Raw genomic sequence first — 12,552 nt, 5'->3', positions numbered from 1 at the left:
TTTAAAGTTTACAGTTCAGTGGCATTAAGTACACTCAAATTGTTGTGTAACCATTAACACCATCTATTGCCAAAACTTCTTCTCTCTTCTCCAACTAAAACTCTGTGCCCATTAAATGGTAACTTTCTATTCTCTCCTTCTTCCTGCTCCTGGTAATTACATCTGAATGTTACTTTACAGAAAAAAAAAATGTTGACTTTGAGCTTGATTTACAACCAAGAAAACGTAATTAGGTGCACAAGGGAAAGGTGGGGAATAGATGTAAATTTAGAACTGACTGCATGCATGTGAAAGACTCACAGTGAGTGTGCTGTGTGCTGTGTGTGTGTGTGTGTGTGTGTGTGTGTCTTTAAAAGACTTTCCTCCTCCCAGACCGCCCCCTCAATAGTTCGCCACTGGGTTTTGCAGTCTCCTGATTTCCTCAGTCCACGGGCAATCTCTGCAGCTTCAGGAGCTAGTTCGTTGCCGTGGAAGCCACATTCTGAAGTGAGGAGTGGAAAGGTAACCGTTTGTTTTTAGTTTCAAAGATCTGACCAAAAGATAGACTCTTGCTCTTCTTCTGGAAAAGCCTGATTGGTAGGATTCCTCCAAAGGCTCAGCCCCGAGGGCTTTATGCCATCCCCTAACCAACTTCAAAACTGCAGCTTGCCAAGAAGCACTGGAGAAAAACCTGCTGGATTACACGATTTCACACAAATGGCCAATTCTGGAGGGGGTGCTGTTTGCAACAGAAAACTTCCCGATCACAAGAAGCAGACTGACAGCTCACAGAATGGAAACTGCACGAAGAATGGGATCGTGAAAGAAGCCCAGGTAAGAGTCAATCCCTCCCTGACTGAATGACCAGAGCATTTCAATGTTTATTGTAAAGCTGTTGGAAGCTATGGTAACTGAAAGTCCTTCTCATGAAGTGTTATGTGTTTTGGTTCTTCACTTCAGCTAATTTCAAATGCTTGGCTACCAAATGGTTAGGTGGGTCAAGGAGAGAGTTTCTTTGCTATATAAGAGAGGACATACATAGTCCCAAGAGCCTTTTAAACCCTGAAAATACAAACATATCCATTAGAATTTTATTGTCAAGTATTTCATGGGGTAAAGAATTGTGAAGGCTCAAACTTTTCAACTAAATTTCAGTCCATCAAGAAATCATGACAGGCTACGCTCATTATGCCTCATAAGAAAAAGAGGAAGTGGAAGTAAACTGAAAGTCACTGAGATTATGTGGTATGAATCGCATTTTCCCCTCTCCATGAGTAATGCCTCTCTGGATAAAAGATGAATTACTTTTGATGTTTAGTGGAGCATTGTCATAGCTTGCAGTTTGATTTTGGGCCAGAGTCTTTCTTTGAGACTTGACATCACAGCATTACTTTTGAAGACACTTCAGAAAGTGTGGCTTATTGTTACATGCTGCACACAGGAACCAAACAATCTTTTGTTTTACCATTTGATATTGTTTTTGGCTCCTGCTATGACAGAGTGTTTGATAAGGCAGAGTGTATGACAGAGGAGGAGGAGAAGGAATTCAAGAAATATTGTCAGTTTATTCAAAGAGGGAGCTGGGCTCTATGAGATACTTGTAAAAAGAGTTCCCCATTTCCCACATGATGCCCTGGCTCACTACTCTGAGTAGTAAGGATGAGCTCATCTGCTTCAGAAGCAAATTAGCCTAGCCAAACAGGTAGCTTCACTGTTGGGAAATGAGAATCTGGGCAGGGAACCTTTGCAGTCCTCCACCACTCATCCATCCTCAGAGAATCAGCATCCGCCCAGTGGACAGGTCAAATTGTTGTAAGATCACAGGACAGGTTGGGCTTGCTGGGAGCCAATCCACCACTCAGTACATTAAATCTGTGCATCCAGTTGGAATGGGTAGGGGGCCACTCTGGAGCATAGGCTGTGTGTAAATAGGTTGTGGTTACCTCTTTAATAAAAGGCATTACCCTAGCCTTAAAAGTGTCTACTGAAAATCTCAGGCCAGGACTCTCCCAGCTGAGTATCTGAAACCTAATTAACACAATGTAACGAGAAAACACTCAGCTCCTGCGGTTTGTATGAGGGAAGTCATAATAATATGTACAATTTGTAACTGTGTCAGTTCAAACTATCACCCAAGATGCTCCTTGTCCCTGAAATGCCTGTGACACTGGGTGTTTGCCTACTCACCTTTTGAAACAATCTGACCCTGAGGGCTCTCACTTGGGCTGAGACACCCTCAAAGCCCTTCTTCTCTCTCTTTACTTGATTTTATAACCACCTTCTAGTGTCTGAGGTTAGGAACTTAGCAAGATGGTTACAACAACCATTCCTAAGTAAGGGGAAAAGCCAGTATCCTAAAAGTTTGTTACTAAGTGCTCCTTAAGTAAAAGTTCATTACTAAATAGCCCTGGACTTTCAGGCTTCCTTGAGAGCAGCAGGAAATATCAAAGCAGCTGTTACCTTTTATGGCATTTCTTCCTGAAGGGCCATTCAGAACCTGTTGTCTCAGATAAATTTAGGTGTTACTAAGTTGGAATTGGCAACCACTGAGAGCCTCAATCATTGGTTAAAAATATTTTCCAGAAAGAATAAACCCTGCTGAGACCTTAGTTTAGTAAGATAGACAAGGGCCTGCATACCTGCCATGATGTGGATGAAGTTGTCTTCACTATTATGATCCGCAGTTACAGTTTTAGTCCATTTTGCTATATGGCCCTTTAAAAAACTGAGTCTTGGCCAAAAACAGGACAGTTGACAAGCAATCCATAAAGGCTTACAGTTATCCTGGGCCACTTGTCTTCCAAGTACATTCTGCCAGCCTAGTGTCCTATAAGAGGGCATCTAAAGTCCTACCAGCTCCTCTGAAAATCCCCTAACGCTTCCTGTTTTTTTGCAACAACATGGCAATACATCTGTCTCTGGCATATATTGGGCTACCCTGTAAGATTCTGTTAACACTGGATTTTCTGGAATTAAAAACAACAACGACAATTTTTAAAAAGCAGTGTTAGGCGGTTTCTCAGCAACCCTCCTTTCCTTTGTTTCAATGCGGCATCACTTTCATACCCTAGCACTGGGGTCTACACTCACGTCCCCAACCTTGAGATTGGCAAGGGACCAGATTCTTTTCATTCTGGAAATGTAGAGTTCCTTTCTGGAACTTTTTTGGAACTTGATTGTATTGTCTTTTTTTTTTTCTCTCTCTCTCTCTTTAAACCTCATATGACCTGAGGATACACTGATAATTGGTTTTCATCATTGATTGAGGCCATTTCTTTTTTCACTTCTAATATGTTATCCTATCTTTTATCCTGGCAGATGAAGCTATTGTCCTAGGGGATTTGTTCTCCCTCCTCATGAGCATACCCACATAACAGACAGAAGGACCCTTAATGTCTTCACCCAAACTTGAAAGTTTCTATAGTTTTCTGTTTATTAACTTAATCTCCATATAATTGCTCTGTCATCCCCACTCAGTATTTTGGACCTGGCCATAAATTTTATTAGGAAATCCTGAAGGTAGGAAGGTAGTCATTGTGTCTTTTATTATTGCATTTCCTCAGAGGTATCTTCATAAGATGCTGCATTTTCTTCTATGAAATAGATCCTAAGAGTTGAAAGAAAACTGTTTAAATTTTCCCTAATCATTTCCTTACCTAGCAAACAAAAATGTCCTATGGTTGGAATTATTCTAATTCAGTGTGTTCTTGATCCTGAATATTGTAACATGACAAAGTGTTGTATACTGAGTCCTAAGAGGTAGCTGCTCATTCTATTGTTTAATCATTCAAGCACCAATACTTATTAAGAATCTATTATCCTTGGGACATGTAAAGGTATATTTAAAAGTTGTAATTTACCTATTAGCAGGAAACTTATAACCACTGAAGCTGACCTTCCTTTTGTCCACACCTTACTATATTCTCTTGAGACCTGGAATGTCCTGCTACATCTGCTTTTCTGTTAGGACATAAACTTCTTCTGGAGAGGGAGAACTATGACTGACAGTTCAATCACACACAGCAGTAATGGCTTGACAGGGGCCTATAAATACTAGCGTCTCTGAGGCTCATCTAGCCTGTACACTGATTGAAACAGATGTCAAAAATATCACCAAGTATTAGGAGAATTCATGAACTAAAAGCTTTAAATATCCTTTTTTAAATTACTCTGAATTTTCATCTATTCTCATTTGCAATCATTCTCTAGTACCTTTTGTTTTGTGGTTCTTATTTCCTAAAACAAAAACTCCACAACAATTTAACAAGTTTTCTCTGTTGATCTCCCTGCTGAGTCCCCATTACTTTCATTGGATCATTGTTGTAAAGCTTTCCTGTGTGTCAGGTACTGCAACTATTAAGATAAAAATATTCAATCCCCATTTATACATAATTCAAAGTGTGAATGACAGATGAGTAAACAGCAATAGCGTTTAATGGTGAGTTCTATGATAAACATTGCAGTTATCTATTGATGTATAATCACCACCACAAAACTTAATGACTTAAAACAACTACTATATTGTTCATGCCTTTTGTGGGCCAGGAACTTGGGCAAGGCTTGTCAGTACTCTACATGGTGTTTAATGTATAGCCAAGAAGGACCCACTCACATGTCTGAGACTTTGGTCCTGCTTGTTGTTCAGGACACCTGTATCTCTTTCATAGGGATACTTCTCCCTGTGGTGTCTTATAATCTATAGAGTAACCTACAATTGTTTAACATGAAGGCTAGCCTCCAAAAGAGTGAAAATGGAAACTGAAAGTCCTCCTAAAGCTTAGGCTTACTTCTGCCATGTTCTGTCTGTCATCAAGGCCAGTCACGAGACCAGCCCGAATGCAAGGGTAGGGTAAATAGACTATTTCTTTTCTTTTAATTTTTAATTTTGTTTTTTTAGTTTTAAAGAGAGAGGAAGGCAGGGAGAAAGAGAAGGAGAGAAACATTGATGTGAGAGAGAAACATTGACTGGTTGCCTTATGTACATGCTCCAACCTGGGACTGAACCCACAGGAATCAAACCAGCGACCCTTTGGTTTGCAGGACAATGCCCAACCAACTGAACCAGGGCTAGATTATGCTTCTTAATGGGAGTATCTGTGAAGTCACGTTACAAAAGTTTATGAGGGATTGGCAGGATTACTGTGACCATTTTGGGGAATAGTTCATCACAACTGAGATATATGAACCATGCTTACGAGCATAGAGGAGAGGGCATTTGGCCCTGGCAAGGAAGACAAAGTCACTCTAGACAGAACAACTTTTAACCCAAGTGTTTTTTTAAATCATTTTTTATTGTTATTCTATTACAGTTGTCCCAATTTTCTCCCTTTGCCCTCCTCCACCCACCCCACCCACACTGTTCCCACAGTCAATTCCCACACTGTTGTCCTTGTCCATGGGTCATTCATACCTGTTCTTTGTCTAGTCCCTTCCCCTTCTCTCCACCATTATCCCCCTACTGCCTACCCTATGGTCACTTTCACTGTGTTCCATATTTCCTTGCCTGTGGTTCTATTTTGTTTGTTAGTTTATTTTGTTCATTAGATCCCCCTTATAGGTGAGATTATATGGTATTTTTCTTTCACTGACTGGCTTATTTCACTTAGCATAATATTCTACAGTTTCATCCAGGCTGTCGCAAAAGGTAAGAGTTCCTTCTATCATTTTTTTTTATCATTTACTGATGGCACTTAGGCTGTTTCTAGCACTTGGCTATTGCAAATAGCACTACTGTGAATAGCAGGACACAAAGTCAATATTCAGAAATTGAAGGCATTTTTGTACACCAACAATGAAATATCAGAAAGAGAAACTAGGGGGGAAAGTCCCACTTACTATAGCAACAAGAAAAGTAAAGTACTTAGGAATAAATTTGACCGAGAAGGTAAAAGACTTGTACTCAGAAAACAACAGATCACTGAAGAAAGAAATTAAGGAATACAAATAAATGAGAATATACACCGTGTTCATGGATTGGAAGAATTAACATCATTAAAATGTCGATACTACCCAAAGCAATCTATAGATTCAATGTAATTTTTATTAAAATACCAATGGAATATTTCAAAAATTTATATAACAATAAAGACCCCCAATAACCTCAGCAATCCTAAGAAAGAAGAACAATGTAGGAGAGATCACAATACCTGATATCAAACTGTGCTACAAGGGCACTGTAATCAAAACAGTCTGGTACTAGCATAAGAGCCCACACATAGATCAATGGAACAGAATAGAGAGCCCAGAAATAAACCCAAGTTTCTATGCTCAAATAAAACTTGACGAAAAGGACATGAGCATACAATGGAGTACAGATAGTCTCTTCAATAAATGGTGTTGGAAGAACTGGATTGTTACGTGTTAAAAAATGAAACGAGGCACAAACTTACACCATACAATATACCAGAATAAACTCAAAATGGGTAAAATACTTTTAAATATAAGTCGTGACATCATGAAAGTCCTAGAGGAAAACAGGAAAGTTTCAGATATCCCACATAGAAGTATTTTTTTGCCAATATATCTCCTAGGGCAAGGGAAATAACGGAAAAAATAAACAAATGGAATTATATCAAACTAAAAAGCTTCTGCACAGCTAAAGAAACCATCATCAAAATGAAAAGGGAACCAACTATTGGAGGACATATTTGCCAACAATACCTCAGGCAATGGTTTGATCTCCAAAATATATAAAGAACTTATATGATTCAATATTAGGAAGACAAACAATCCAATTAAAAAATGGTTGAAGGACCTGAACAGACATTTCTCCAAGGAGGACATACAGAGGACCCATAGACATATGAAAAGATGCTCAATATTACTAGCCATCAGACATGCAAATTAAAACCATAATGAGATACCACCTCACATTGGTCAGAATGGCCATCATTAAAAAATGAACAAACAACAAGTGCTGGCAAGGATGTGGAGAAAAAGGAACTCTAGTACACTGTTGATGGGAATGCAGACTGGTGCAGCCACTGTGGAAAACTGTATGGAATTTCCTCAAAAAGCTAAATATGGAACTGCCTTTTGGTCCAGCAATTTCACTGTTGGGAATGTACACTAAGTATCCTGAGTCACCAATTCAAAAGAACTTATGCACCCCTATGATACAAGTTTTAAAAACAGAATAGCCAGGTGCACAGTCATGGAAAGGCATTCTAACAGAGAGAAAAGCTCTTAGAAAGATACAAAACATCAGACATGAAGTGTTTGGGCATTGGAGGTTGGGTTAATGAGACTAAGTTTGGATGCTTAATTAGAGAAACAGGCAACCAGGCTATAAAAGTAGGTGGGATAAGATTGTAAAATACCTTTATTTTATGTTCCTCAATAAACAGACTCAGAAATAAGGATTCTAATGCAAGAAATTTATTTGAAAATTGAACCCAGGAATGAGGGTAATCATGAAGTGAGACACAGAAGAGAAGGGAGCCAATACATTCATGAATAGGTACCACTATGGGAAATTGGAGCCCAGACTTTTGTGGATATCTAGATGACAATATAGAACATGCTTTATAGTTGTCCCCACTAAGGCACAAGTAAAAAAGGTATGCGAGGGGACCCCCAGAAAACAGAATTATCTTCTGGAGTGTAAGCATCTTGTAGTACAGGCTTCCCCTATAGGTGAGTGTTCTAGGAACCCATCTGTATCAATAGTATACCAGCCAGTGTTCTTGTGAGAGGCTACATTCAGCTTCAGTGAATTTTTTTGAAGACTCATTCAATGAGTTTGCCCATTTCATGATGGGTGATTTACAAGCTCACCTCCTCACACTGTGCTGAGTGTTCAGCAGTTTTTTGACAAAAAGACAGCATGATCCCCATGCCCCACCCTTCCTATACACACAAGTTTTCCTTGAACAACTTATTTTTATTTCCCTGGATGAAACCATCTTCAAGGAGAAATGCTTTGCTGATGTAGAAGAGGTGAAACAAAAAACAGCAGAAGCACTAAAAGACATCAAAATCTATGAGTTCAAAAACAGTTTTGAGCAGTGGAAAAAAGTCCCCATAGGTATATTGCATCAAATAAAGAGTACTTTGAAGATGACTGAAGTTTAAACATGTAAGAATAAATATACTTTTTTAAATAAATAAAGTCTGTTTTTTGGGAGTCCTTATATATCAACCAACTCCTGTCTATCATCAGTTGAAGAATGCTCCCAGGAACATTAACCACATAACATTTTTATCTTGCTTACATATAACTAGAGAAAGCCCTGAAATTGATCTAAAGATACTTTTAGTAAAAAATTATTACCCCTGACTGGTGTGGCTCACTTGGTTGGGCATCATCTTGCAAACCAAAAGGTCACCAGTTCAATCCCTGGTCACAGCACATGCCTGGTTGCAGATTCAGACTCCTGTTCGGGCACACAAGAAAAGCAACTGATCTGTTTCTCTCTCACATCAATGTTTCTCTCTCTCTCTTTCTCCCTCTCTTCCTCTTTCTCTAAAAATAAAGAAATAAAATATTTTTTAAATATAAAGAAATTATCAGAATGTAAGGTGATTTGGACATTGCATCAAGAGTATCTGCCATAATATGCAAGATATTCATAAGTGATGGAGGTTTGAGAATAGAATTGCCATGATCAGATGTGGCTTTCTCAGGCTGTGTGGGTTTTATCTCTGGCGATTCTTAGAACATGGTTTATGGATTAGCTCTGGCCTAATTTGGTAATCATTGTGGAAGACCAGTTTATGTTATTAAGCAACATAAACAGAGCTTACCTACTGTGTCTGGAAATGTAGGAACATGAGGGATACGTCAAGGCTGCATATCATCACCATAACTTGTTCCCCTTGCACTCAAAGTGAAAAAGCAGAAACCATAAAGAAAAATTTAATTGTTTTACTTACATAAAAAATAATAAAGAACCATGAAAAAATCAATTGGAACATGTAATTGAAATAAAAACCCCACTTACAATAGCATCAGAAACATGAAATATGTGGGAATACATGTAAGATGTAAAGTTAAAATCATTATGAAGAGTTTTAAAATGCTGCAGAGGTACATGAAAGAAACTGTAATAAGTGAAAAAAACATACAATAGTCATGGAGAGGAGGACTCGAGATGAAAAATATGTTAATTCCTCCTAAGTTAAACTATAAATTTAAGTGAGTCCAGTAAATAAAACAATTCCTACAAACCAGACAAATGATGTTAAAATTAATGTGGAAAAATTAACAAGTAAGATTAAAGAGAATTATTTAAAAGAGTTATAGTGAGGGGTGACTAGCCCTGCCAACTAATAAACCATGTTATGTAGCATAAGAATTAGATATGCTATGTAATAACATGTGAATGGAAAGTATTATTTTTAATTGTTAAAATTAATCCATGAAAGTGCTAAAAAAATTTTTTTAAATAATATGTGCATGGGAAAAGTCTTTACAACTATGATAAAATACCCAGAGGACATAAAAGAAAATTTTACTACATAAAAATCAGACATTTATTTCTCATGGCAAAACAAAACAACAACAAAAAAAAAACATAAATTAATCAAAGGACAAATTACAGACCAGGAAATATTTGCAATTCATATCACAAAATGCAAATGTCTTAATATATAAAAAACTTAGAAACCAACACAGAAAACATCCAGGAACTAAAGAGAAAATGAGAAAATAGTAGGCAAAATATGCGAAGAAAGTAGAAATAGAAATTTAAAAAGTTTAAAAAAAAAGAAAGAAAAAGAAGGGAAAAGAGGAAAGTGAAGGAAAGAAATAGGCTACAATTAGTTTCCATGAGAAGATGGAAAAAAAAAATCTAGTTTCTTGGGTTGTGTTTATAAAGTATGAAATTAAGTTGAAAGTTAGAATAATCTAGTTATTTTGATCAGCTCAATAATAATATTAGGACTAATAAATAGCATTATAGGTAGCTACTTCATGCCAGGTTCTTTTGCCTCATATTATTCTCATAACAATATTGTTAATGAATACTATTAGCCATGTCTGCACAGATGAGGAAACTGAGGCTCAAAGAACATAACTTACCCAAGATTACCCAGCAATAAGAAAACTGGAACATAAACTCTAGACCATACACCTTAGCCTAACTTCTTTTTGGTACCAGAACCCCATGGTATTATCCACTTCCCACTAAAATATACATCGAAACTCTTATTTTAAAAACCAAAAATTCCGGTTGGCTATGGTATGGATACATATAAGAAAATAAAGGAGATTATGCTTTCATTGTCACCACAAATATTCGAGAATATCATGCTCTAACTCCTAACATGGTGGCCTATAGTTAAAAACCTTGGGAAGTACCAAGAAAATAATAATTATGTATTGCATAATTCCTAACACGTACTGCATTCTTTCTAAGTGCCAGGCATTCTAACTGCTTTGCATTCATCATCTCACAACATTCCAACAAGGTAAATATTATTCCTATCAGACCTATTTTAGAGGTGAGGAAACAAAGTTGTAGTAAGTTAACAAAAGTCATCAGCTCAGAAGCATCAAAACCAGTTTTGGAACCTGGTTTTCCCAATTCTAAAACCCAAGTTTGTATTTCTTAGTCCAAGCTGTCTCTCTAAACACAAGATGTTAGTAGAAGTGAGACTCATGCTTACTGCCACAAAGAAGGGGCAAATTAAAGTCAGCCTAAAGGGCAGAATCAGTGTGAGTTAAAGGTATCATGGGTTGTTTTGCTTACTTGCTTCACTATTGTTAACAAAAATTTGATCTTATTATTGCAAATGACTCCAAACTGCCACATACCAGAGCCTTCAATATGCAATATTGTTCATTCACAGACACACTGCATCAGTGTACTGGCCTTCACCCATTTTTTACTTTAAACAACTCCGAGTTAAAGAAAACCAATTCCATTTAACCCTGAGTCATACAAACATACTGAGCTCCAGATGAAGTTCTAGAGATAATCTGCCTTTTAGAAGCTTTCTTCAAGAGTACATGGTCACCCTGAATAAGCAGTTCACATAGCACAGCATTTCCTGATAATAATGATATCTTAGATAAGCAATACAATAGATAAAAGATAGTTGCAAATTATTTGACAAATTTTCCATTGAGAAGTGAAACCTACTTTAGTCCCTCTCAATTTGGGCTACCTAATGACTTACTTGGCCTATAAAACATGACAGAAGGTACTATTTGGGACTACTGAGACTAAAGTTGAAAGAATCCTTATGGCTTGAACCTAGTCCTCCTAGAACACTCACTCTTAGAACCCAACCAGCATGCTTGAAGGAAGCCCAAGTAGCCTGGAGGAAAGGCTCAGATAAAGAGAAACCAAGTATCGTTGTTGTGCTCCTAGCTGAGATGCCGCACCAACTTGTAAACTGTATGAGCAAGCTCTCTTGGAAATGAATCCTCCAGCCTGGGATCTGTTGGCTCTAATTGATACCTCATGGAAAACAGATGAGTTGTCCCTGCTGAGTCCTGCACATATTACAAATTCTTGAGCAAATAAATGATTGTTGTTTTAAGTATGGCAGTGGTTTGCTAAATAGCAATAAATAAGTGAACAAATGGGTATTATATTTAAGATGTCTAGAAAATTTATTCTCCAATCTCATCATACTCATTTTCAGTGCTGGCATTTACCTTTTGAGGGAATAATTTGTATATGGCCATTGATTTGCTTTCAATTTGTTTTGTGTTTTGGCATAAGGACTGTATGTTTAAGATGAGTGTCTGGCTGGTTTAGCCAAATACAACAAATTCAAATATCACCAATGCAAAACCATAATCATCTGAATGCTGCCAAATCTGAAGTGTAATTATTCAAACTGAGGTGGCCTGTAATTTATTGCATTACCTATGAAGAAATAACTGGCTTAAGAGTATGTGTGTTCAGGTGCAGATGTTTTCTTAATTAAAAGAATATATATTTTTAAGTATATTTAATATCTGCCAATTAGAAATTAATTTTATCTTTTGCTAAAGTTTCTTCAAAAAAGTCTTTTTTGGAAACACTTAGAAGTGGGTTGATGTTAATCTAAATATTTGCAAGGAATTTACTACTTTTTTTTTAAATACACTGAATTTAATATTTTGACTAAATATTCACACCTTTGTCTCAGTTGGCCTAAACTAATATAGTTTTACTGGAATTCTAAAGTACACAAACCTGTAAGTTAATGTGAGAAGGAGCTGTTGCCACCCTATTAAAAACCAAGACATTGGTCAGGTAATTTACAATTTAGGTTAAACATCTGGGGGGAAAAACACTATTAGCATAACTCAGAGAAGTATTCAAAATTGTTCTCAACAATCTATTTTATCCATCAAAGCACCAGCTGAATCCTACTCCACTCAATAGTTTTGTCACATTGAAGATCATTTGATTACAGCAGACACTGAGATTGCAAATGCCTGGAAGGGTGGAAGGACCTGGAATGGAACAATAGGAAGTGGTAAGAATGGGTTTACCTAGCAAAGCTTTTTGTTGTTATGAGGGAGAATAGGTCCTGTGTTGACAGATCTTAGGGTTTTCAAAAGAAGTTGGAAATTCAAATGAAGTGGGAGGAAGAGAAAATCTCCTCTTTTTTAAGTATTGGTATTTAACCTTT

The 12,552-nt window shown here is 37.2% G+C and overlaps 1 protein-coding gene across 1 annotated transcript in view; it reads left to right on the top strand.

Moving 5' to 3' along the window:
* The first annotated feature begins 435 nt into the window (after positions 1-435).
* Positions 436-12,552, top strand: part of SPTLC3 (serine palmitoyltransferase long chain base subunit 3) — a 147,761-nt gene continuing 135,644 nt past the window's right edge. The window contains exon 1 of the mRNA XM_090285212.1: positions 436-813. Coding sequence (XP_090141338.1) covers positions 613-813 — 201 coding nt within the window. The 5' untranslated portion in view covers positions 436-612. The remainder of the gene's footprint in view (positions 814-12,552) is intronic.

Source organism: Furipterus horrens, unplaced genomic scaffold, assembly GCF_987537825.1.
Source record: "Furipterus horrens unplaced genomic scaffold, mFurHor1.1.pri manual_scaffold_8, whole genome shotgun sequence".
In the NCBI taxonomy this organism is placed as follows: Eukaryota; Metazoa; Chordata; class Mammalia; order Chiroptera; family Furipteridae; genus Furipterus; species Furipterus horrens.
Note: the sequence above shows the minus strand (reverse complement) of the source record. Positions and strands in the feature narration are given on the sequence as shown.